The sequence below is a fragment of the Podarcis liolepis genome (genome assembly GCF_965112155.1).
Source record: "Podarcis liolepis genome assembly, chromosome: 7".
In the NCBI taxonomy this organism is placed as follows: Eukaryota; Metazoa; Chordata; class Lepidosauria; order Squamata; family Lacertidae; genus Podarcis; species Podarcis liolepis.
The window spans coordinates 45,177,083-45,204,405 of NC_139561.1; the positions used below are offsets into that span (position 1 = coordinate 45,177,083).

Sequence of the window (27,323 nt, forward strand, 5' to 3'; positions counted from 1 at the left end):
TTTTGCTCATTTTTTTAATGTATCACAATGAGCAGGAAACATACTTGATGAAATATTTTCAAAGGAGTATATTCAATTACCATCTACAATCAACTTAACTATGACAACAAAGTGTTTTGTGACAAAATCTTTTTTTTTAAGAGTTCCGTGTGGTTTCTGTTTTTGTCCGTCTCCATGTATTTTGGTACAGTTCGAGATCAGCATTGTTACAGTAACAAAAAAGCTAACAAGACTACATTATAGAAAAACACCAAGAACATCATTTTTGGTTTCACTTGCTCTAGTTTTTGTACATTGCAAAGGCTGTTCATATACCTCTTCACCTCATTTATGCTTTCTGTTTTATCCAGACTTGTCCCCACCCCCCGCCCCCGAATCAAACAAATGAAAAATAGTCAAAAACTTTGTGTTTCACAGTGGGCAGGATTTCCAGTGCCATCAATCCAACCAAATATCTCATGTTCTACTTCTGTCCCAGACTGCCACCCTTTGTGCTGGCTTGCACAGGGGCCCTGCTGCACCTCAGTCATCACCTGCCTGCCTACCTGGCATGGTCTTGGTTGGAACCAGAGCCAGCAACATTCCACTTCTTCAGAACACTCTTGGTTACAGACACTGCTCTGCTCAATAATGCCATGCTTGTGTTTTCCGTTCTATCACTTGGCTTAAATTCCAGCATCAAGGGAGAGCTGTTAAAAACAAAATGACATCTCCGCAGTGTGAACGGTGGCTCAGGTAAGAGGCCAGTTCCATGGGAAAGAAGAGGCTGGAGGATTTTGCAGCCCGGGCACCAAATACTGGCTGGCACAGAGGCCTCATTCCCAACCCCACTTCCCAGCACTACTCTGGGTGCTGCTTAGTGCAGCTGCTCCTCCTTCCCTGCTGAGCTTCTGCAGAACCCAAGTGCCAACCCACACAACCCAAAATGGCAGGGTGGGAGGAGGCAGAGGATGGCTTGGAGGGGCTACTTGGCTCAGGGAGCTCTATGAACTCCATGTTGGCTGTGGGAGCAAGAGAGAGGAGAGGGGCAGCAGGGGAGGCTGCTCTGCCCTTCTAGGACAGAGATGTCTCTCATCAGACTGGGAGAGTCTCCCCCCACACAGAGGAAGAGATATCAGAAAATGCACTGAAACACTATTTGGAGTGGGAGGAGGAAGATTGCACCCTGTGTGATTAATCTACGGGAATGGGGCAGGGGAAGGGGGGGGAGGGAGGGAGAAGGGGAAATAAACAAAATGATTTCAAAGCAGACCACGCAAACCTGACAGGTAAAGCTAGTGTTTAACTGGCAACTTATACCACACAGAGAACCAAAACAAAACAAAAAACTTCTATATGATACAGAGTAACATACAAGTTAAATGGCAAAAAATATATATATATATCTATATATTTTTCATAGAATTACAAACAAGATAAAATAATGGAAACAAAAACTGTACAACTTTAAAATTTAAAAAATGTTCATCTCAAGCAAGGGAAAAATACAAGGATCTTTGTAAAAAGGGAAAACAGCAACATTTTGTCCGCTTTTGACACCTTATGCTACAATTGGATACTGGCAGGAATATTCAATGGTACTCTTTTTAGTACGGTCTACTTAAAAAATTAAAAAAAGGAACTTGCATTGTGCATCAGTCAGAAATATGTACACCAGTTCAAGGTTGAGTCTTCCATTAAGCTAAAGACAAAAAAGGCATGAAGAGTCCTGGCTTAGGGAGGGAAGGAGAGAGGAGGAGGACGACGCTGCTGCTGTCCATTGGTCAGTCTGCCTGCCTGCCCACCCGCCCTTCCTCTCTGGGATGGAACACACCAGCCTCACCCAGGGGCTCTGGCAGCTTCCACAGTTTGCGGGCTGGGGAGAAGGGAGGAAGGGAAGAGAAGTCTGAAGGAGAAAGAAGTGCCCCTTCCCTCCCCCTCCCCCCATTCACAGTCTAGTTCCCTTTTGAAACACAAGGAAGATGGTCAGGAAGAGGAGGAGGCGGCCTTTCACTATTGAGGGTGGGTGCAGGGAGGGAGAAGGGAATGTTGACCTTTGGCTAGGAAGTGACCATGCAAGGCCTGCTTGTCTCCAAACTCTACATTGTAGCAGCACAAAGTTTTCCTTTCAATTTCCGGACCAGAGAAGATGCCACCAGGAGCAGAGAGAGATTTGCACCAGGCCCCAAATGCTTTTTGTTGCCTGCCCCTCTGGGGCTCACACGACACTAGCAGCGACACCACCCTAACAACGCAGGAGCATCGTGTTGTTTGTTGCAGTTGCAGGAAGGCTTGCTCCTCTGCTTGCAGAAGAAGCACAGAGAACAACCTACATGCATGTTTTTCTTTATGAGTTCCTTTATTTAAACTGATTCTTGTGGCGGTAATCAGAAACAAATCCTCAAGTCAAAAGAATCCTTTTTGCTCATTCTGCACCAGTGGTGAAAAGGGTTTGTCTTTGGATTTTATTTAAAGCATGAATTTTCTTTTCGAGGAAAGAAAAACAAAACAGAAAAACAAAACAAAACCCACCCACACATGCACGCGCGCACACACACGCACAAGCACACACACACACATATATAACAAAAAGTCCTTGGAAAAAGGAAGAAGTGCACCCTAATTACCCAAAGAGAAACAAAGGCCTACAGTTCCAAAATGGAGCCTTTGAAGCATTTACAAAATGAGGAAAGGAAGCCAAAAGAAGAAGAAAAAGAAAAGAAGAAGACAGAGTTAAGTGCACAAGGGTAACAGACATGTATACACCTTAAAAAGTTTTGAACCCCCAACAAAAATATTCTGCAAGGGATCCTACTGACCCCCTTTGAAACCCTTTGAATTTTTTCTTTAGTTTTTATAAAATAATTCTGCAGCTGCCCTCTAAGAAATGAAGGCAGTGACCATAAGTGGAAGATTACAGGATGGAGAAGGGAGTCAAGGTACAAAGGGGGAGGGGAAGCTTCGGCGAGCGAATCGATGGGTTGTAATCTAGCTGGCTAGGAATGAACAAGACAACATCCAATGAGAAGCCGTCAGCTGGACCAATACAAAAGCTAAATGTACACAAAAGGGGTTTTTCTTTTAAATCTACCATACTGCTTCAGTTCATTTCCAATGCAACAATCTACTCAACACCAAAAATGGTCATATCTATCATAAATACAGAAAGTCAGTTGTTTTAAAACTTATTTTTAAGCTCCAAGTCCTTAACACTCTTTGCGTGTTGTTGGGTTTGTTTGTTTTTCTGAAAAGTGGGAGTGCTGAACTTTTCCCCTTGAAATTGGCTTCAGCAGAAAAGCTACCCTTAAAATCCCCAGAAAGCTAACACAGTTCACATTGTTTGTCTCTTGAAGACTTTCTGCCCATTTTTAAATTAACAAAAAAATTCCTTTTCTTGGAAAAAAAATCAAAACCAAAAAAGAAATTATATATATATATATATTTATATAAAACAATGATTCTGAAAACCGAACAAAGTGTGAGCGATTGACCTGAGAATAAAAAGACGTTACATTTCTTTTTTTTTTCCTTTTAGCAAGCCATTGGTATCTGAATGCTAAGATAGCAAGAAATTTAAAACGGTAACAAGGTGGTCTGCTTTCCCATACAGTTATGCCGGCCTCTGCTGTGCTCTCAAAGGTGGGGGGGGGCTGGGGCTCCACAGACAGACAGAAAGACCCCGGAGAGGCAACCAGGGTGGGGTAGGGGGCTTGGGCCTTCCAGACCAACACAGCACAGCCGAAATGCAAAAAGAAAGCAATGGAAAATCTGCCGGCATCGGTATATGGGAAAACAACCCACACTTCTCTCTTCTTTTTTTCTTTTTCTTTTTTTTGGTTAGAAGCTTTGGAATTGCAGTTAGTCTATTTTTGAAATTGGTTTGTTAATTTTTTTTTAAATTCATTTTTTTTAAATTGTTCATCTTCAAAGCTTACAATCTAAAGGTGTCCATTTCTAGGCTAGTGAGACCACCGTCCTTGGGGCAGCTTGGCTCCTCAGGCCTCTCCGCCGGGCTAGCCGGTCCATTGGACTTTTGGCTAAGATCCGAGTCAGACTCCTCCAAATAGTCATCTGTTGGCATCGAGGGCTGAACCCCTGAGGTGCTGCATGAACTTGAGGTAACCGTTGAAGATGAGGAGAGAGGAGGAGGAGGAGGCTTCCCCAGAGGAGCCTGGGGGACCACTTGAGGCCAAGACTTTCTGGAGGTGTGGGGGGAAGCTGAGGACGGGGAGGAGGGGCTGTCATTTGAGTGAGCGGCAGACTGCGAGGTAGATGCGGTGCTAGGGTCGGGGAGGCAGGCGGAGTGAGGTAATAGACTGGGGTGCTCTTTGGCGTTTCTTGCTGCTCTTGGGATTGTTCGATGTTTGTGCGAGGCAGACTCGAGATGCTGCTGGAGGGCTTCATCCCCGCACACCGTGCTCTCACACGCCACACACTGGTACGAGCTGTTGCCCTTGCTGCTGCCGCCCGTGGGCACATGAAGCACCATCTCTTGCAGATTCACCACAGACTGGCCGAAGAAGCAGAGGGACTTCAGGTGGTCGGTGGCTGCCTCCTGGGTGCTGAAGCCTGCCTGGCACTTCTGGCAGACCAGCCTGTACTGCACCTTTGGAACGATGAAGGGGTCACAGAGGGAGTCCACAGCACTGTTGCTTTCCGTTTCAGGCTCTTCTTGGGGTTTGGGCAGGTGGGGGGACACCTCGCGGGGTGCATTCTTCTGCTCTTGCTTGGGGGATTCTTTGGCAGGGTCTTTTTCTGGGGTAGCAGCCCCTGAAGGGACTGGGGTTTGGCTTCCTTTGGGCTGCTGCTGCTGCAGCTGCAGCAATTTCTGCTGCTGCTGTTGCGCTTGCCTCTGTTGTTGTTGTTGTTGTTGCTGCTGCTGCTGCTGTTGCTGCTGCTGCTGTTGCTGCAACGCTTCTTGCAGGCTCTGTTGATATTGCTGGTACTGCTGCAACAGGGAACCAGGGGACAAGCCGAGCAGGGCTTGTGACAGTGCAGGGCTATAAGGGAACAGCCCCTCCATGCCATACATGGGCTGAAGGTACCCGCTCTGTAAGGCCCCTGGGATCTGAGGGGCATAGTAGGGAGAAAAACCAGGGACAAAGTAGGGAAGGAACTGGCTCGTCAGCAAAGCTGTGGGGTCCGAGTTCAGAGCTGCCTGCAGAGCCTGAAGCTGCGTGGGGTCCACAGAGTACTCCATGGCAGGCAGCGTGGCAGAGAGGGCAGATGGGGCAGGCACCTCCACTTTGTCCTTCTTGGGTGCCAGCAGGGAATCCCCCTTCCCCCCCTTGGGTGCTTTGTCCTTCTCTTTTGTCTTCTCACTTTCTTTGTCCTTCCGAGGCGGTGGCTGAGGCTGTGGTGGCTGTGGCTGTGGAACCGTGGCCGCTGTGGCTTGTGCTGGGGTGGGGGAGCTCAGGGAGGCCGAAGGTTGTTTATTTGGTAATCCAGAGGTGGGAAGGCCAGGCGAGGGGATGCTTGTGCCGGGTAGACCCATCAGGTTGGGTTTTGGAGAAGTTAAAGCTAGAAAGAAAGGGACAGAAAGAAAGTAAGTTTTAGGTGGGAGACAGGTAGCTAGGCCTGTTCCTAAGCTGGACAATGGACCCAGAAAGGCAAAGGCCTGCATTTTGCCTCTGGTTGGAGAAAGAGAGGAGTTGTTGTTGGTGGTGGTGGTGGTACAGAAGAAAAGCTACTTCCCCCTTTGGAGAAGAGGGCTCAGACTATGCAGAAATCCCAAAGGAGGGCAGTTCAGTGAGCGCTGTGCCATAGCACCAAGGGTGTCAACAGAGAGTACTGCTGTACCAGGACCAGAGGCAGCAAGGGGTCCCAGACTACTAGTATTCCTGGGATAGCTCAGTCGGTAGAGCATGAGACTATTAATCTCGGGGTCATGGGTTCGAGCCCCATGTTGGGTGAAAGATTCCTACACTGCAGGGGGCTGCACTAGATGACCCTCATGGTCCCTTCCAACTCTGTAATTCTATGATTCTATTCATTAAGAAAAATAAAAAATGTAGAGTGAACATTATGAAGCAAAATTATGAGGCATCATCTCAAGCAATAATTTTGTGAAATATGAACCTGCTCCTGTTTTTCAGTGATTTTAGCCAATGAGTGAAATCAGTACTGTATAGAGCTATAGAGATTTTCAGAGTCATACAAGCCCAACAGAAGACCAAAAATAAAATTTAAATCATTCCTGAATCATTCTGAAGTCATTTTTCAGCCTTCTTTGGTGCTTGTGTCACACTAGATTTTCTGTAGCTTCAGGAAATGGAGAAGGACTGCCAGGTTCATTTGGAAGGGACTTTTTGGTTCATTTTGAAACTATGTTTTCATCTTCCCTAGTAGAGAAGTGATTCTTGTCCAGAGAAAATAAATGAAAAATCCATCTGTGACTGGGCAATAGCATGGCCACCAAAGAGCAAAAAGGCAGAAATTCATGCTCTTTCTAGTTCAGCTTTTTTTTAAAATGCAGAAATGTTGCCTTTTCTGCCTTTTTACATTAAAAAAAAATTACTGGGTTAATGCAAACACAAGTGCAAATAAAATCCATCTTAATACTGTGGTGAAGAAAGCATGGGTTACATTAGTAGTTGAGAGTTGCTATGTTAATTTTGCTAGAGCAGAGGCTGAGAGAGAGAAATAGATCTCAACCCTATGGTGTAGTTCAGGGTTAGACAGTCTCTTTGTGTGCTGGATTGGGATTATTTTTGGGGGAGAATCCAGTTGTGGGGGTAGGGTTGTAAAGTTCATTGTTCAACATGGGATGGGGGAATTTGATGCATGGAGAAATAAGAATCTGGCTCACCGGCTAGGAGAGGATTCCCTGCCCCAAACTACAAGAATATAACTGGTTTACAGCTCAATAAACTGGAGTTATTTGCATAGTTTAGTACTGGCAACAGGGTCTTGTACTTTTAACAGCTGTGTGGTAGGCAGAAATTCAACAGATCAAGCCTTTTCTAGTAAGGAAGCAAATTATGGAAGAAGCCTCATCTGCTGATTTTCTGTTACTCATACCTATTTACTTGTGGGGGGGTGGTGGTTCACCTGCAAAAGAGGACACAAATTTGTATATGACACTTAAGTACAGGCAAATTGTATGCAAAGTTATATCCTGTTTTGTGAGTAGGTCAAAAGGACCAGTCCACACACAATGTATAAATAAATTGTGATGTTTTCCTCTTGCTCATTGTGGGTACAAGGGAATGGGAAGAAGGAACGGGGAGTGCTGCTGGAGGGCTCTTAGGGAAGGATGGAATATGCCCCATGACAATGTCTGGTTTTGAACTATTGACATTTCCAGCTGTGTTCTGGGAAAGCTGATGATGGGAGGGGTGGAGGCCAAATGGCCGAAATATTGGGAAATTCGGGAACAAGATGGAGACAGAATAAAATTGCAGAGCTTTGAAAAATTGAAAAACAAAGTGCGAGATTGGCTCCATTATTACCAAATAATGGAGGCATATAATTTGGACAAAAAAGTTGGTTTCCAGGTGGAAAAATCAAAATTGGAAACAAAATTGTTAGATCCAAAAATCAAGAATTTGTCAAGAATGTATAACTTGCTGTTGAAATGGAATACTCAGGATGAAATGGTGAAATCAGCTATGATTAAATGGGCACAAGATGTTGGACATAACATAATGATGGCTGACTGGGAACAGCTATGGACCACAGGTATGAAATTCACGGCATGTAATGCCCTAAGAGAAAACTTAATGAAAATGATTTATAGGTGGTACATGACACCAGTCAAGCTTGCAAAAATTTACCATTTGCCTGACAATAAATGTTGGAAATGTAATGAGACTGAAGGTACATTCTTTCACCTTTGGTGGACATGCCCAAGGATTAAGACATTCTGGGAGATGATATATAACGAAATGAAAAAGGTATTTAAATAGACCTTCCTGAAGAAACCAGAGGCCTTTCTCCTGGGCATGGTCGGCCAATTGGTGCCAAAGAAGGATAGAACTTTTTTTATGTATGCAACAACAGCAGCAAGAATACTCATTGTGAAGTATTGGAAGACACAAGATTTACCCACCCGGGAAGAATGGCAGATGAAGTTGATGGACTATATGGAACTGGCGGAAATGACTGGCAGAATCCGAGACCAGGGAGAAGAGTCGGTGGAAGAAGACTGGAAAAAGTTTAAAGACTATTTACAGAAATACTGTAAAATTAATGAATGTTAGAAAAATCTTGGAATGAAGTTATATGGCTTTAGTAGAAATGTTATAAGGAATTAAGTATAAATAGATTAATAGAGTATTAAAGGAAAAAATAAGGTTAGAATGTGTTAAGATAATTATAGGATAGAAAACAGAGGAAGATGGAAAGGAATTGCTGAAACAATTAACAGAAGTGGAATACAAAAAGGGAGGTGTGAGGAGGTCGTTGAAATAAGGAAATGAAAGATAAGATATTGAAATTGTTTGATGTGTTTTAAATTGTTTTTGTCTTGTTTTGTTAGTTTAATGTGTTAGTGTTATGTAGTGTTTTTGTATTGTATTGTACTGTTCATTTTTTTTGGTAGTGTTTAAATTGTTGGAAAAGTAATAAATATATATATATTTTTTAAAAAAAGATGATGGGAGGGGTGGGCCCACTAGAACACCTTTTCTGGGCAAGTTCGGGGAAGAAGGAAGAGAGCATCTACAGCAGCCGTGACTAGAAGCAGAAGTACCTATCTTGCTACAAATTGCCAAATGCCAACTGTCCAGAGCTATCCAGACCTCTTCAAAAGGCTCTCTCGGTTTAAGGGGCCCCATGTGTAAAACTAGGGGAAGGGCCATTGCTCATTGGCAAAGCAGAGGGTCCCACAGGCAGTTCCTGTTAAAGAATGTAAGGAAAGCCTGCTGGATCAGGCCAAAGGCCATCTATTTCTATTATCCTTATAAAAGCAGATAAAGCCATTACAATGACAGACCATATAAAACTGTTCCAAATTGAAGAGAGCAATATAAATTAAGTAAATGAGGTGGGTCCCACAGAACAAAATACTTTTAACTAGGGTGAAAAGGTACATCTTCACCTTATGGCAAAAGCTGTGCAATGAAGATGCTCCTCTGCAGGAGACAGAGTCCCACCATTTAGGAGTTGTCCAAAGTTAGAGCCTAAACAGTGGTATGAAGATGAAGAAGGTAGAATAATAGTGGTGGAGGTCAAGTGGAAGGGAAAAGTTGGATAATTGTGGAAATATAGGCCCCAAACGAACAGAAATGAATCTTCTATATATATTTTTAAAAAACCAGAGGAAAGTCTATTTGAATTATATGATGGAAAAATAATAATAATGGGGGACCTGAATGGGGTCACATCTCTGGAATATGATAGGTCAAATCGGGAAACAAGATCCAAGGAAGGGAAACTGCCAAATTCCGTTTTTGATATGATAAAAAACATGGACCTAATAGACTTATGGAGATTTAAACATCCAGCAGAACACAAGTACACATTTCATTCAAGTTCTCAAAATTCATCAAGTAGAACAGATATACTGTGGTACCTCGGGTTACAGACGCTTCAGGTTACAGACTCCCCTAACCCAAAAATAGTACCTCAGGTTAAGAACTTTGCTTCAGAATGAGAACAGAAATCGCATCGCGGTGGTGCAGCAGCAGCAGCAGCAGCAGCAGGAGGCCCCATTAGCTAAAGTGGTGCCTCGAGTTAAGAACAGTTTCAGGTTAAGATCGGACCTCCAGAACAAATTAAGATCTTAACCTGAGGTACCACTGTAGTGTGGGTCTCCAAAGATTTGGGGATGAGGGTGAAAAAGGTGGAGATACACCCAAGAATGATCTCAGACCACAATTTGATATCAGTAAAGATTTTAAGGGAGAAACAAAATGGTTACAGGTGGAGAATAAATGAGGAATTATTAAACAATTCAGAAATTGTAACCAAAGGGGAAAAGATTCTAAAAGAATATTTTGAATTCAATCTTAATAAAGGGGTAGATGCGAATGTGATGTGGTATGCAGGTAAGACGGTCATGAAGGGATACATGATCCAACAAAAAGCACATCAAAAAGGAGTAAGAGAGGCAAAGATCCAAGAGGTATTAAAGGAACTAACAAAGAAAGAGAAAGAGCTTAGTAAAAAAACAGGTAAGAAAGAGCTATTACGAAGAATTAAAATATTAGCACAACACTCTATGCTAATTAATTACAGAAATGAAAATTAAAGTGATAAAACAAAAAAGATTTTAATTGGCAAATAAACCAGGAAAGTTATTAGCTTGACAACTGAAGAAAGAAAAAGAAAAAAGGATAATCAATGGTCTGCTAAAAAAATGGAACCCCCCCCAACCAATCAAAAAGAGATGACACGAATTTGTTAAATTCTATGTAGATCTTTATAAGAAAGAACAAGAAAGCTCAGAACTGATTGAGAAGTATTTGGAAGAATGTAAACTGGACAAAATATCAGAAGAAAATGCAAAGATTTTAAATACTCCAATATCAGTGATGGAAATGCAAAGGGTACTAAGCCAAATTAAGACAGGAAAATCCCCAGGGCCAGATGGTCTGTCGGCAGGATATAAGAAATTTCAAGAGGAGCTAACGCTTCCACTCAAAGATATTATGAATAAGGTACCGGAGACAGGAAGGATACCATAGTCCTGGAACGAAGCATATATAACTCTGATACCAAAATATGGTAAAGACCTAATGGAACCTAAAGATTATAGACCGATATAATTATTAAATAATGATTACAAACATTTTACATTGATATTGGTAAATAGATTTAAAATGACTCTAAGAAATTTGATACATGAAGACCAGACGGGTTTTCTTCCTGGGAGACAAATGAAAGAAAATGTTAGGAACATTATAAATGTTTTGGAATACTGAGAAATCCATAATGAAAAGCAGGCTTTCAATAACGTCTCCTGGCTATTTATGACAAAGTTACAGAAAAAGATGGGATTTGGCAAAACCTTTCTAAAGGGTATAAAATCAATCTATAAAGACTAAACAGCAAATATTATAGTAAATAATAATATTTCAGAAAAATGTAAGATACACAAAGGGATGAGGCAGGGCTGCCCATTGTCTCCACTGTTATTCATATTAATATTAGAAGTTTTGGCGTAAAATATAAGGAAAAATGATAGAATACAAGGAATAAAAGTAGGACAGCAAAACTATAAATTAAAAGTATTTGCAGATGATTTAGTATTAACTTTACAACATCCGAGTGAGAGCATACCAGAAGTGATAGATGAGAGAGACAGATTTGGAAAACTAGCTGGTTTCAAATTAAATAAAGGAAAAACCAAGACGATGGTTAAAAATATGGACAACCAAGCAAAAAACGATCTAGAAATCATGTATGGGTGAAAAGTAGAGAATTTTTTTTTAATATTTGGAGATCTGGTTAACAACGAACAACTATAATACAGTGGTGCCCCGCAAGACGAATGCCTCGCAAGACGAAAAACTCGCTAGACGAAAGGGTTTTTCGGTTTTGCGGTGCTTCGCTAGACGAATTTCCCTATGGGCTTGCTTAGCAAGACGAAAACGTCTTGTGCTTTTTTTTAAAGCCGCTTGAAGAGGCGCAGTTGCAATGGACCGTGCTTCGCAAGACGAAAAGACTCGCGGAACTAATTATTTTCGTCTTGCGAGGCACCACTGTATTTACCAAGATAACTATGTGTCAGGGAACTGCCATCAGTGCCGGAGGGAGAGAGCAAGATCCAGAGGGATTCCAGAGAGCGTCCCGGGATTGGGAGAGGCAGCCCATCTTCTAGGGAAGAGAATCAGCGTAGCACCAGTGGAGAAGGGGGGCAGATGGGGGAAGCGGCGAGGCGGTCCCATGACTCCTTGCCGGGGACCAGTGGGGAGAGTAGGGGTCCTCCGCTGCCTACGCCCTCCTTGCGCAGAAGGCTTTCACGTAGAGAGAGTAGGAGGAGACTAGGCGTCAAAGAGCTTCTTTGCTGGAAGAAGTTTAAGAAACGCCCACTGACGGATTCTGCCAGCGATTGAGACAACCACGGGTGAGTGGCTGTCTGGACAGAAAAGGTTCACTCAGGCAACCCAGCCAGGTGTTTGCACCGGCTTACGCACGAGCAACCCCTAGAACCACTACACTATGTAAGGGTTTGGAAATAAATAAAGAGAAATTTGGAAATATGGAAAAGAATGAAAATATCGTTACCGGCAGGATTTTGGCTATTAAAATGAATGTCCTTTCAAAAATGCTATTCTTATTTCAAAATATCCCAATAATTAACAACCCTAGATGCTTCAAAGAGTGGCAGAAAAATATATCAAGGTTTATCTGGCAGGGAAGAAAGCCCAGAATAAAACACAAAGTCATGATTGATATGAACAGAAGCGGACGCTTCGCTCTACCAGACTTCCAAATCTACTTTGAGGCATCATGTTTATGGTGGATAAAAGATTGGATACTGTTGGAAAATATCAGAGGTTTAAATTTGGAAGGACATGGTATACAATTTGGGTGGCATGCCTGCCTATGGCATGGGAAGGCTAAAATTTATAAAACCTTTACAAATCATGTGATCAGAAAAATATATATACAGAGTATGAGAAAAGTACAGAAATCTATTAGAAAAGAAAACACCAATATGGATATCCCTGACTGAAGCCACTGCAAGAAAAGAACAAATATGGACAAACAATGGTTAACATATAAAGAAATTTTAGATCTTTCTGGACAGGAACCAAGGTTGAAAAATCCCGAGGAATTAAAAAAATTACTAACAGATAGGTTACAGAAACATCAGATAAACAAACTGTTTAAGATGGATAAAAACACTGGATTTGCAGAACGAAAATCCCAAATTCACAAGGGATTTATTAGATATGAACGTGAAAGTATTATAGAAAAATGTACAAACTGCTGCTAGACTAGGATACAAAAGAAGAATTTGTGAAATCAAGTATGATTAAGTGGGCACAGGATGTGGGTTATAACATTGATTATGAGCTGTGGGAGAATTTATAGACAGTAAATATGAATTTTATGGCATGTTACGCATTAAAGGAAAATATGATGAAAATGACCCACAAATGGTATTTAACACCTGCCAAACTAGCGGAAATGTTTAAAAAAGAAAACGGTAAATGTTGGAAATACAATGAAGTAGAGGGATTATTTTTCCACATGTGGTAGTCCTGTAGAGTAATCAATAAATTCTGGGAAGTAATTTACAATGAATTAAAAAAGATATTGTAAAGAACCTTCCCAAAAAAGCTCGAGACATTCCTTTTGGGAATGGTAACAACAGAAGTCCCTAAAAACAACAAGAACAACAAATATTATATTCCACCCCTGTGGCCAGAATCTTATTGGCACAAAAGTAGAAAATGGGTACGGTACCCACCAAGGAAGAGTGGCAGTTTAAAATGCCTGAATATGCTGAATTGGCAGGCATAACGAATAGGGTAAGAGAAAAGGAGGATAAAGAATATAAGGACCAGTATAAACAAATAACTAACTTAGCAGGTCTTGAGTAAATCCAGCAGAATAGGAGTTAATAGAATTTAAAAGAGGAAGAAATTCAAAGATTAAAAATTTGGAATACGTGATTTAATAAAGAAACCAGGAAAAGGGTGGAAGGGGAGTCACCAGATATTTAGTTGTATGTAGGGATTGGTATGAAAGCTGTACAATTGGGGGAGTGGAGGAAAGAGGATGTGGAATGTGTTTTTTGTCTCCGTATTAAAAATGTGAACTATATGTGTGTGTGTGTGTGTGCGCGCGCACGCGCGCGCGCGCGCACACACACACACACACACACACACACACACACACACACACACACACATTTAGGGTGTGGGTGGGTGTGTCCAGCAATTCTGAGGGACTCCCAAGAGAGCTCCTCAGGAAGGTTGGTTGGTAGGGTAGTGTTCATTGATAACTTTATCCTCCTCCTGTATTAATGTGTCTAATTCTCTTTTTAAAGCCATCCAAGTTGGTGGTGATCTCAGCTAATATGTCTGGGAAAGGCCTCTATGTCTGCTTTCGACGTAGCAGCCAGAGATAAAAGCAGGGGACTAGATGGACCAATGGCCTGAGTGCACAAAGCAGCTTTATATGCAGTCCAGCACACCAGGAAGCTGAATTCCAGCACAGCCTTCCCTCTGGCACGCTAGCTTTGCAGGAAGAGAATTCAACGTTGAGGTGCTTTCACAAAAACAATCCCCTTTGTCTGCCTTCTGATGGAAGAGTCCCAGGCAGACCCTGAAAGTCTGAATTGCCCCTGTAGTGCAAAAAGTGGCACTTCAGTGTTAAGTGGTAGAATTAATTGCAACTACAGAGCATCAGTTCTGCAAGGATCTGCGCTAGTCACCTGTAGGTTACAAAGCCCAATTCAAGGTGTCCAAGTTAATTTATAAAGCTCTAAATGAATTGAGACTTCAATGCTAGAAGGAGCATCTGTCCTTATACCAGCCTGCAAGGGAGGCCCTGTTGGCAGTCCTGTTGCTAAGCAGCCCACGATTCAGTGATTCGTGGTAGGACTTCTCTGCAGTGGCACCCTGGCTATGGAGTCCCCTTCCCCCTGAGGCCCTATCTGGTTCATCAGCACCAGCTGAAGATGTACTTCTTCATCCAGGCCTTGGGGGTGGTTCAGTATGGACCAGCTGAAACTGCATGATGCCCATCTGCTGTATGATATTGCTGGGGTTTCAATTTTGTATTATATTTCATACTTTTAACGCTCAGGCATTCTATTTGTAAACCACACTGGGAGCAAATGTGATGTAAAGTAGTTTAGAAAATGAACAAACAAATTCAGGTTGCAGAAAAGTTGGTTGTGAGAAATCATGATGATTAACATTCCACTGTGGTAAGAGAAGCACCCACTAAACAGGAGAGGCCAAACAGGGGCCTTGGAAATGCCTGCATGAAAGCCAACAAATGAGCAAGGGTCAAGGTGCTCAAGGCATGGAGCCAAGGACTGAGAAGCCACCTGCTGGAGGCCAGTTCTTGCTCTGCAGGAGGGACATGAAGGGTTGTCACAGGAAGGCCGTGTGCCATTTTTTTCTGTTAACTGGAAGCTCTAGCCCTTTTTCTCCTCTCTGTAGTTACTGCATGAGGAGCGGCCTCCAGACGATTAAATGACATTTTGAACTTAATCAAATTGGTGTTGTGAATTGTATTTCTTGCTGTTGGGTTTAACTATAAACTTTATTGTTAATGCTTACGTTACGTTGTCAGAGTTCTGGGCTACCAGCAGGGTCCAAGAGCAGAATAAGAATAAAAACAAAAACAAAATAGAATTGGCCTTGGGACTTGGAGGGAGGAATGAGCCTATATTGCTTCCTCGACCCCTGATGACAGTGGTGACTGGTTCTCAAGCAACCAAGAACCATCCACCTGAAACAGGAACCTTGTCATTGCATGCTGAGCACTTGTGCACGAGGTCAGTCAGAAAGTGGATCTGAGGAAGGCCATTTTTGCTTGTAGCAACCCAGAAATTCCTCCAGGGACCCTGTGAGGCTCACAGTGCATCAAAATCCCTCCTCCCCAGGACATGTACCAAAGAAGCGGTGGGGGGAATGCAGTGGAAACTCACCTGTGTTTGAGGGAGTGAAGCCAGGCAAGGATGGGCTGTTGAGGCCCGGCAAGAGGACAGGAGGGATGCCCTGAAGTGCTGCTGGGTAGGTGGCAGGAAGGTTCAAAGCCTGCAGAGGGGGGCTGTCAAACATGCCTTGCTGCTGAGCAGCCAGGCCGAGAACTTCATTGGCCTTCTTGATCCGGTCCAGCTCCTGCTGCGCCATCAACTGACGGACAGTCGCTGGGTCAAAGTACTCCTTCTCTTTGTCCAGCTGGCTTCCGATGGTGTCCTTCACTTTGGAAATGTGCTGCTGAGAGAAGATATGGTCACGTACAGACAAGCGGGCACTGTACTTGACACCACACAAAGTGCACTCTGTTTTGGGTCCCTCGTAACTTGCTTGGTTAATGCCAAAATGCTTGGCCATACTGAGCTTGGCCTTCTTCTCCTTGGCCCGAGCATTCTGGAACCAGACCTGAACAACTCTCTTTGGCAGCCCAATATCGTTGCCCAGGACCTCACATTCCAGCATGGTTGGAGTCCTGTAGTCATTAAAGCAGGACTTTAGGACCTTCAGCTGGAGGTTCGTCATTTGTGTCCGGAAGCGCTTCTGTCCTGGCCGATCCCCGCTATCTCCAGACTTGCCCGCTGAGCCACTTGTGCCAGGGCTGGGTGAGCAAGGGTCTGCCAGGCTGGAGGTCTCACTGTAGTCCACAGTACCTTCATTGTCATACTCTTTGCTGTAGTAACTGGGAGCTGGGCTGACAAGGCCAGAAGACAGTCTGTCTTCATACTCTGACATTGCTATCATGGCAGCCTTGGTCAGGCCCTCACCTGGCCCTGAGGTGCATTTGGCTTCAGTGGTGATCCCCGTGGCACTGTCATTGTCTGCATTGCCTTCATCCCCCGTGGTGGTGTCTGTGATGGCTGTGTTGACAGAGGAGCAGTCATCGTTGTCCAGCTTGGTGTGGTCAAAGCTCAGATTGACAGAGGACATAGAGGGGCTCTCAAAGTCCTCTATCCCTTCTACTTTAATGGAGGAGGGGCTCAGCAGAGTTCGAGGAGAGAGCTCCAGAGACTTGCTCACTGGGGAGAGCGGAATGCCCTGGCTATCGCTGCTGGTGAGTGGCAGGTGAGCAAAGCTTGCTCCATCAAAGAGGTCTCCCTTCATCTGGAGCCCTCCATCACAATCTAAAAGCATAGCTGACAAGGTCAAGTTGTACCCTGCCCGCTTGGCTTCATGCCAGTGCCGCGATCGGATGTGTGCTTCCAGGGCTGTTTTGGCTTTGAAGAGGGCCCGGCAAAAAGGGCACCGCCTGTGGGCCTGGGCAGGCCCCACTGCCCGGAACTGCCCCTTCCGCTCCCGGGCCCGAGTGTTCTGGAACCAAACCTGCACCACACGTTTTTTCAAGCCTACCTCATGAGCAATGTGGTCAAGCATCTTTCTGGTAGGGTTGGAATCAAGTAAGTATTTCTGGTAGAGAATTTCCAGCTGTTCTGGGGTGATGGTTGTTCGGAGACGCTTGTCCCTCTGGGGCTCCTCCCCGCCAGTGCTGCTGTCATTCTCGCCAGGACTTGCACTGGCTTTCTCCTCCAACTTTCTCTTCAGTGTGCTCATGGTGGATGTTGGTGTGGAGGGTGAAGTGGCTGAGCTCATGGGCAGCTGGGGGAGCGTCCCAGACAGCAGCTGACTGGCCAGGAGGGGGTTGCTGGGGTCAAAGAGCATGAAAGGCATATCCAAAGTCCTGTCCAGAAACTGGGGGTGGATAAACTGGTTCTGGGCACTCAAGAAGTGGAGCTGCTGATGCTCTTGCCAATGCTCAAAGGAGGGAAATGCCAGTTTGCACTGGTCACATTGGTAGGGGATGAGCTGAGGAGGCATGTTGGCCAGCTGTTGAGGGGTGGATGTGTGAAGGGGCTTGAGGTGTAGGTGAGAGAGTTGTGAGGGGCTAGGACTGGACTGTGGCAGCACAGACTGTGGAGGAGGCTGGACTGATTGCTGTGGGGTGGGTGGGGAGGCCTTTGGGTGTGCTGAACTGGCCTTTGGCTCGCCTGGGTCCTGCTGCTGCTGCACCTCCTGCTTTGGTTGCATTTGCTTCTCTGGAGTTTGGTTTTGCTGCGTACTTGGAGGTTCAGGTTGCTTTGGTTTTTCGTCTGTAGCTTCTGCTTTAGAACTATAGATTGCGAAGTCATCGTCTGCTTCAGCAGTGAGCTGTGGTAGGAAAGCTGAGGAAGAGCAGGCCGTATTTGCAGAAGACGTGGGGGTGCTGTAGGCCTGGGAAGGCATTGGGGTGCTGCAGGAGGAACTGGTTGGGGTCAGCAGCTCTGCTGCATCCATGGAATCCTCGTTCTGACTGTCATCCTGCCCGTCTTCATCCTCATCCTTGTAGCACAGCTTTTTCTGATGTTTGATCAGGTCAAAGATGCGCTGGAAGACAAGGCTGCACTTCTTGCACTGGTAATTCAAGTTGCTTGTCCGGATGTACCTGTCATTTGTCAGCTCCCGTCGCTCTCCATCCTTCCCTTCCCCCTGATTCTCATAGTTTTTCCTGGCCTTCTGGCGAGCATTCTGAAACCATACCACTATCACACGGGTTGGAAGGTTGAGCAAATTCGAGAGCTGCTCGAATTCATCATCCTTGGGGTAAGCATTGGCATCAAAGAAATCCTGCAGCACTCGGAGTTGGTAGTCAGTAAAGCGAGTCCTGGAAGACCTCTTGCTTCCCCAGTACTCATGCTTTTGAGGCTCTGGAGAGGGTGGTCGAGAATCGACCTTCAGGTCCTCCAGGCTGGTAATTGGAGGATTGCTGAAGTTGTATGGGGAGTCCTTGTTGCGCTGGCGCTCTTTGAAGAGTGTGTTCCGAAACCAGTGCTTGATCACCTTCTGTGGCAGTCCAGACTTGTCTGCCATCTCCTTGATCTGCTCCTCGCTTGGGGAATTGTTGATATCAAAATATTGCCTCAAGACCCGGAGCTGGTCATCTGTGATCCGCGTGCGTGGCCTCTTGTTCTGCTGCTGCTGCTGCAGAAGGCCTGGGTTGAGCTGGTGTTGGTACAGCTGGGCCAGGTCTGCAGGCAAAGCATCCACGGGGCCAAGCTGCGGCGGCAACTGGGCAGGCAAGGTTTGCAAAGGCATGGTCTGCATCATCAGGGGAGAGAAGATGGGCAGCTCCATAGGCATGGAAAGTTGAGTGAGGGGCAGCGATGGCTGGGCTGGTGTAATGGTGGGAGATGTAATGGATGGAGCCGAAGCAGGAATGGTAGGTGTAGAAGGCTGCTGTGGAGGTGGAGCAGGCAGAGGAGGAGGAAGAGGTGGAGGGGGCGGTGGCGGCGGGGGAGGGGGCGGCTCTGGAGTTTGAGGCCGCAGTGGGTACAGCTTGTCGTAGTGTTCACGGTACTGCTTGGCAAACTTTTCCAGCTGCTTGAAGGGGAAGTAATGCTGGTGGACATGTTCTTGGTGGCTCTTCAGGATGAGGACGTTGGAGAAGAATTTCCCACATGACTCACATTCCAACTTTTCCAAGTTGTCACCCTGCTCTGTCTTCCCAGCCTTCTTCTGCACCTTCTGCTTGTTCTCATTGTATTGAATGACCAACTCAAAACCAAAGTTTTCCAGCAAGGCTTTTGTGGCATTCCCACGTGCATCTGATGCGATACGAGGAGGAAACATAGAAGGTTCTGCAGGGCCCGATCCTGTCCCTGCTGACTCTGGCTTGTCTTTGGACTTCAGGGTGTCAGGCAGGTGCTCTTTAGAGATGGAGGTGCCATCGCCCTTTTCAAAGCTCTCCTGTTCCCTTTGGACTTCCTTCTCCTTCCCAAAAGCCTTGCTCTTCTTCTCTGAGTGTTGGCTCTGCTGGAGGAGAACACAATGAGGCGGCTGTGACAGCTGCCCTTGAGGCAGCTGCTGCTGTGGTGGCTGCTGCAGGAGTGGTGGGTGGCCTGGCTGGGGGAGCTGCACCTTCAAGTCGTCCAGAAGGCTAGGTCCGGTCCCTGTCAATGTCAGTGTGCCGCTGGTGACAGGCAAACTCACTTCGGGGTTCAGCTGGAACTCGGCACTGGGAATGTAGAAGGGGAAGAGAAGGTGCTGCTGCTGCTGGAGCTGGAGGAGGGTCTCTGTGGTCATCGGAAAGTGGGGCAGAAGAGCAGGGTTGAAGAGCTGTGACTGGATGAGAGCAGCTTGTTGCTGGAGCTCTTGCTGGAGCTGCGCCTGTACTTGCGCCTGTGCCTGCGCCAAGGTGTGCGCTTGATGCTGCTGCTGCTGTTGCTGTTGCTGCTGCCGTGAAGCAATCATGTCAGCCAGTTTCTTACGATTCACCTCTTTGGGCTCAGAGGGGCTTGCAGCAGCTGCCAGGGTGGAGCTGGTACTGATGGGGTTGCTGAGAGAAGGGATCCCAGTGCTCTCGCAAGAGACCTGGCTGAGCAGACTAGAGACGGGAGCTGTGCTGGCAGTGCTTGTGTTTGTCATGGCAAAGGAGGTGGTGGTGGTTGTGCTGATGGGGCTGGGTGTGGAAGAGCCCAGAGAGACGCTGCTGCTGCTGCCACCACTGCCACCAGCAGCTCCATTGCTGTTGCTGCTGCCACTGCTACCCCCTGCAGCCTCCAGTTTGGCAGCTCGTGCCTTGGTCTGATGTAGGACGGACCGCATGTGGATCTCTAAGGTGGAGCTCTGGCTATAGGCCACGCTGCAAGTGCTGCACTTGAAGGGCTTGTTGTCGGGGCTGCTGGTGGGCTCCGGCTGGCCAGAGGTGGACTCTTGGAGGGCTCGTTTCAGCTTGTGCAGGTGAGAGACTGAATTGTAGTGGACCAAAAGGATGTTTTTCTGTGTGAAGGATTCTTTGCAAACTGTGCACTTGTATGGGCGGGATGGGTCCAGGAACTTCTCCATGGTGAAGTTTGGGCCCTTTCGGAAGGGGAGAGCTCGTTTTGGTTCTGAGCCAGAGTCTTCCTGTACAGACCCAGAGTCACTTCCTGTGGGACTTTGTTTGTCCTCTAGGTCACTCTCCTCCTCTTTGTCTTCCTCTACTATGACAGTGTGGTCTTCAGCCAGAGAAGGGTCACCCATGGCCAGGAGGTCCCCGTTGACCAGAAGCCCACCGTACAGTTGCTGGATGTCAGCTTCACTCAGTTCCAGGTGACTTGTCTCCAGGTGCTTCTTGAGGGCTTGAAAAGTGCGGAAGCTGCGTTGGCAAAGGCAACACATAGTAGCTGCCCGGATGACATGGTACTGGGAGTGCAGCTGGAGCTTCTCGATTGTTTTGAAGGCCAGGCTGCATTGGTTGCAGCGGTATTTGTAAACGTGACGGTCAGAGACAGGCAACTGGGGCCGCTTAGTGTGGACCTCATTGAAATGCGCTTGCAGGGCAGTGGAGCTTTTGAACACCTGGCTGCAGCCCTTCTTCCAGCACAGAAATCCAGCATCATCCCTGGCAGAGGCCTGGTCAGGCGGAGCAGGCTTTGGTTCTGCCCCACGCTCCCCTGTGTTCTCAGAAGGCAGTAGCAGGCCTTTGCCTAAGTCCTCTGAAGTCTCTGTGGAGAAAGAAACAAAGAGGAGACCATGAGAGCCGTTGTCAGCCATAGACACATCCTCTGGGCTATTTAAGGATTCAACAGCTATATGCTATTCATCTGGACATGTTGGGACCTCTCACCAGACTCTTCTCAAATGGATCAAGGGTGAGCACCCCAACCTTCTCCTTTTCTCACCAGAAGAACAAGATGCTCTCCTTCATGCTATCCTCTGTCTTGGCTCTGCCTTCACACGAACCTCTCTCTTCCCACTCAAAGCTCAGGCCTCACCTACTTCTGCTGCCTTTATGCACACACTATGAATGTGTGGTGCTTATTCAACAGCGTTTTATAACGCATGGCACCAAACTGGCAGAATGTAACACCTAGTAATATGTCAACCATACTGCAATTAAGACTGCTGGAAAGGGGCATGAGGGAGAAGGAGAGCAAGAAGGGCATTCCAGGTCATTTTTCATTGTGTGTGTGAAAACACAAATATGTTCCCGGTTAGATGATGGAGATCTGAATGCACTAAAAGCTCCCCTCCCAACATACACCCAGAGGCGACCTTCGCTAAACTTTCATAATATGGTGTTCTGTACAAGGCCAAAATTTGGTGCTCCCAAATGGAACCTCGATTTTGCACCCCCTAGGCTTGATGCCCTGTGCAGGGGAACCACCTGACCCCCTAAATATGGCAATGATACACCCTTGGTCATGCACCAGACTCACAGAGTTCCGCCTGCCTTTGGCTCAAGCACCAGAAACTCAATTTGGGCCTGTAGACCACAGAAAGACTCGCCTCTGCTGCCAAACAGGCTAAGTATCATCACCCACTCAGAGTCCCAAAAAGAAGGTGCAGAATGCAGAAGAGCTCAAACATGCCAAGAGTCACTTCTAGACTCTGGAGCATCTGAAAGCCCTGAGGAAAAAGTGCCTCCAACTGAGCAATTAAAGTCGGTACTGACCAGGCTGCTTGGCTGACTCATCCGTGCTGGTGTTCCCATCTCGATCTGGTGTTGCAGCTGGAAGAAACATACTGCTAGGCATCATAACCTCTGGGGTTGTCACCTGTAGATACCCAAAAGAGAAGCAGAGAGGCAAAAATGTCTTTAAAACTTTTAATATGTTGTCAGTCTTGAGCCCCTACACAGACTGGTGTTTAAATCAGCCCAAAATGTTCCCACTGTTACATTTTGGACATAATTAGGGGCACATTTTCAAAGAATAGTATTATTAATATTTTCCTTTATGCTCAGCTCAGTCTTTGATCATTGATAATGTTTTGTCATAGCTGTGAAAGTTCTTACGCAACTGATTAGGTATGTTGAAAGGCCCATCTTTAGTGGCTGAAAAAGTAAGGAAGCTCTTAATTAAACCACATATTGGAAACCTCATTGCAGTTTTGAACCAGGAAGGGCTGTAGTAGCACTATTTTCAAAATGGCTTAATACAAAAAAAGGAGGAGCTAGAAAAGGAAAGAGAGATGTGTCAAGGGAGGCAGGAGAAAGATAAATGGAAGGGACAGCAGATTGTCTTTGGCAGGCAAAGAAGAAGCTTCAGCCTCCCTTTCTGCACATCAACAGAAAAAGCAGCAACAGCACAGCCCTCCTCTTCACTTGGGCTCAAAGAACAAGCAAGATCTCTTGATAGCAAAGGCCAGAAGGTCAACGTTGAGGAAAACACACAACCATCCACATTTGTTATGGCTGAAAAGAATACAATGAACTGAATAGGCACCCATAAATGATGATAAAAAGGGTCTACGTTAGGAGCAAATGTAGGTCCCTACACAGGCATGCAAAGATCATCATGTACTCTTGAAAATATTGGCTGTCGCATTCTGATGATGAAGTTGAGATCATAGCTGGGATGGCCACAATGGCTGCCTTCTGATGATGCACTTCTGCAGAAAGGAAGCTCTGCTAATTTCTAGCAGGAGCCATCTCCGGTTGTTTGGCGAACAGCAGTGCCTTTGCTGGGCCTGAGCCGGCAGCATCAGTGGCACACATACAAGACGGCACTCAAAAGCAAATGTTACCAGAATGGACAGCAGCCATTTTGCTCACTCAAACAAGAGTTCTGTAGGCTGCAGCAGTGATGGGAATAAGCAGATCCAGAGTTAGAAATCATTATATATGGGCTTGGAAAATAAAATAATAGGCACCATTATGCCATTAAATAAATCTATGCTGCAACCATATTTAAAGTCACTATGTAAAGTTCTCCCCTGTCCAATGACATTTAGTGTTTATTTCATTTAGCAAAATTTTTATACTGCTTAATAAAAAACAATCTCCAAGTGGTTTATAGAAGCATGTAACGAAGTCAATAAAAATAGCAATTAAACCAACTTTAAAAGTAGAAGATAACAAAATTAATAAAATATAGGTAAAACCTTAGAGCTTTTAAAAACAAAACAAAACAAATGAACATAATTAAATTATATGTCGTTGTAGACTTGCTTAAAGGTGTTTTTTTTTTAACCAGTACAATCAAAGCACCTGGCTCAGATTAACATTGTAGGCTGACTCCAATAGATGATGATGATGATGACGACGACGACTATTCAGTATATTTATTGTTGAATGGTTTCTTTAAATGTAAAGGTTCATCATTGTTCCACTCCATGTGTATGTCTTTAAGGGGCCAGAGCAAGGGCCAGAGCAAGATAACGAGACCCAGCTTTACAGCTGTGAAACATAGCAGGTGCTGCTGAGTTGTATTTGATTAAGGTGTGTCAGCATTTGGGTAGAGTATATAAGGAGCAGCATCTAGCTCTCCCATTACCCTGGGGGATGGGTTGGTGGTTGGGTCTGGTTTGTTGATGTATTTAGTGTAAATGGAGTTTTTGTTTTTCTTATTAAAACCTTCTTTAAGTTATTTTTGAGTCCCTTCTTTTTAATGCATGGTCTCCCCAGCAAGCTCTCTGCAGCGTCACTATACTGCAAAAAGCCAACATCTTTATCTCGCCTTTCTTACAGAATATCAATTATAAAATAAAATACATAATAATATCATGGCTCGGAGAAGCAGAGTCTCTTTAAGGAAAGGCTGCTAAAGCGTTCAACTTTTTAGTTTTTTGGGGGGGAGATGACTAATCACAAGTGGCATGATAGGGGTAATGAATGATAGGGTGGGGAACCTCCCCCACACGCCAAAAAAATTCTAGAAATCTGGGTCATACTCTCAAGTTGATTGGCAATAGATCCAAAACTGACACCAATGAAGTATTTCTTCAAAGAACACCTACTGAGCTGAAGGAATTCACAGCCTCATGATGTGGCAATGTTTCCTTCTTTGATGGCTTTTTAAAAAGCATTAAATGAATTCATGAGCGGGATGTGTCTGTATGTCTGTCCATGGTGGTGGTTGAGAGGCAGCAGCAAACTAAAGGGTGGCAATGAACAAGGGGTGGCTGCTCCTACTCCCGAGGGTGCTTCAATGAGTATGAAAATGAGTATGAAAACTACAGGCAACTAGCTGGAAAAAGAATTATGGGAAGATGGCCGGTGTCCTGAACCCTTACAAGTGAGCAGAAACAAAGCTGATGTATGAAATTATTTAATATAAGGTATAAAGACAATTTAAAAACAGACAATATGTATTTATTTGTTTTCAAAGTAGAAACATACATATTGTCTCTTTTCATCTTTTGACCTTCTATTAAATCATTTCATACATCAGATTAGTTTTTCCTCATCTGTAAAATGTCTTTTTTTTCTATCATCCCAACTTTTTTCATCTTTGACCTGAATGCAAAAGTCCATTCTTGTCTTACTTTATGAAACACACTCCCTCCTGCTCCAAACACACACAATTTGGAAAAGTGAGTATGAAAACTATTGGGAACAAGAAACTCCTTGTTTGCTTGAGCACAAAATAAAAGACGGACACAAAACTGATCCAGTGGAAGGCTTTCCCTTCTTTTTGTGAAAAAGCAAGTACTCTGCTTTACAAAGACTGGCTGATGCCTCGGGGCTCTGACTTGGGCTACATAGGTTACATAGAGACACCCCACTTTTCATTCATTTGTAGAAAGGAGAAAGCTCTAATCCTTGTCTTCAGTGTTAGTTTTTGTCTCAAGTACAATTGCCCTAAAGGCCAATATGCTCTCCCTCAAACTGGTTTCTGTATATTCCTATTGTAACTGTTCTGCCTATTTGGCTTTGACAACCACTGAAGGGCACTACTAGTATCCACTGACTAGTTATACCCATGGCAAATTCACATAAGTAAATGCCCAGTGAGAAGGAGGAGGCCTGGAGTCAGTGGACCTGGGAAGCTGCACAGAGGGCTTTTTCCAGGGATCCTGGCTACACACCATGTAGAGGCCATACAGGAATGAACAACTCCTGTCTCTGGAGGGAGATGAACCAGGAGGGACAACAAGTCCCCTCCAGCATTCCTGTCCATTTTCAAGGCTGTACCATCCCCTATGGAGAGATGGGGCTCAGAGTAGCCCCGAGGGTAGGATTTGAGAGATGAAGGAAGTGGGAAGAGGAAAGACAACAGGAAGGAACAACAAGTGCCACTCTTAGCACTATCAACAGGACAGGCACTTTCTCTTCCTCTACAGAAATTATGAAAATAATTCAAAAGAAAGTGTGGGGGAAAGGCCCAGCGGAGTAGAAAAAGAATAATGTTATCTAACCTAAGTTGCACATTATTACAGCAAATCATGGTCTTTCCCCACAAAACTAGGACGGTAGCCACCCCCACTACCAGACTCAGTACGATGGATCAGTAATTGTTTTCATACACTTTAATTAGAAAAACTGAGATGGCTACGAATAATAATGGAAAGAGAGGCTTTTGCACTTGAAAGGTTGAAGTCAATCAAGTGTGAATGACGGCAAAACCAAAAAGAGAGGAGGGGGAGAGAGAGAGGGAGAGAGAAAGAGAGAGAGAGAGAGAGACACCAATTCATCAAGCGTCTGTTGTCTTGCCGCGTCTTTAATCATAATTCCTGATTGGGATTCAAGAAGGCAGTAAGCAGCGATTCTTTGTCTGCCTTCACCTTCCGTCAATTAACTCTCCCTGAAATATAATCATCAACCTCACGTGCTCCTCTGCATTTCAATCTGCTGCTGCAAGCCAACCAGTTCTTCCTTTCTTCCCACCTTAGGTGTGCTTAACTCATTCCCTTTCTCTAGTGGCATACTGCCCACCCCCCAAGCATTTAAAGGCAGGAGGCTGAGATGGGGAGGGATGCTCCAAGGACCAAAGGGCCCTGTTAAGAAGTGACTTGAGCAACACCCCAGGTGTCATTTCAGCTCCCTCAAGGACATGCTTCTCAGCAAGCAGTAGTCATGAGTGGAGAGCTACAGATCCTTTTAACAAGGAACACCAGTTCTGCTCAGAAGAGGTGACCAAAGCTGGCTTAACCTTATTTTGTTCACCAATGGTATCAAGGGATTTATGCCTGGAGGGAGCCAAGCTGGTGGAAAGCAAACCAGTGTGCAGCCCCTTCCTTGTTGCTTCCAAATGGCATGCAAGAGCCTTAATTTCTGCCCGTGGCCCACTTTTGCACTACAGATTGCAGCATTGTGGCATGTCCACCTGCCCCTTCTACTTGACAATGCCCTGTAGTTTAAGCTACCAGTGTGGGTCTGAGCATTGCAAGATCCCAAATGTCAGCTGATACCCAGCCCAGGTGTTCCCCTATGCCTTCTCCGAAAAGAGACACTACCCTAGGCAGTGAGAGGAATGAAGAAAGAGAGGAATGAAGCCCATTCCTCTACTATCTTCTTGTATCAGACCCCATTGTCAGTTCAGGCACTCCCTGCCCCCTACAACGGCTGGAATCTAATTGGTCCAAAATGAAACCTCCAGCAAGAGTCTGACTGAGAAGACACATTAACATCTCCTCTGTCCGTGCAATGGGGGAGGGGGGAGTTGTACAAGACGAGGTTCCAGAGCCAGACAAAGGAGGCAATTTCCATTACAAAGAATGAGAGGGAGAGCGGGCAGGAGTGTGTGTGCTGGAGAGAAAAGCTTCATTAGGCTCAGAGAGGCAAAGCGATGGCACTATACCAAGGTCACTTCTAATTTAGACCATCTAATTGGCAAACATGGCTCCAAATGGCTATCATCTCACAGGGCTCAGAATTAATGAAGGCCGATTATTTTCATTACCTTCATCCGAGATGGGGAATGAGACGGGGGGGGGGGGTGAGATGAGGGAGAAAAGAGGATGACCGAATGACAGTGGAAGGGAGAGAGAGACACACAATGGGGAGAGGAGAAGATGCAAGTAGGGAGAGAAACAGCACCAGAATGCAACTGGGGAGGA

The 27,323-nt window shown here is 45.3% G+C and overlaps 1 protein-coding gene across 20 annotated transcripts in view; it reads right to left on the reverse strand.

Annotated features, from left to right (window-relative positions):
* ZFHX3 (zinc finger homeobox 3) overlaps positions 1–27,323 on the reverse strand; it is a 408,431-nt gene continuing 381,108 nt past the window's right edge. For all 20 annotated transcript variants that reach the window (XM_083513430.1, XM_083513429.1, XM_083513427.1 and 17 more), the window contains 3 exons: positions 21,997–22,099; positions 15,539–21,046; positions 1–5,499 (listed from right to left, as the gene is read on the reverse strand). In XM_083513430.1, the coding sequence (XP_083369556.1) occupies positions 3,911–5,499; positions 15,539–21,046; positions 21,997–22,099 (7,200 nt within the window). In that variant the 3' untranslated portion in view covers positions 1–3,910. The remainder of the gene's footprint in view (positions 5,500–15,538; positions 21,047–21,996; positions 22,100–27,323) is intronic.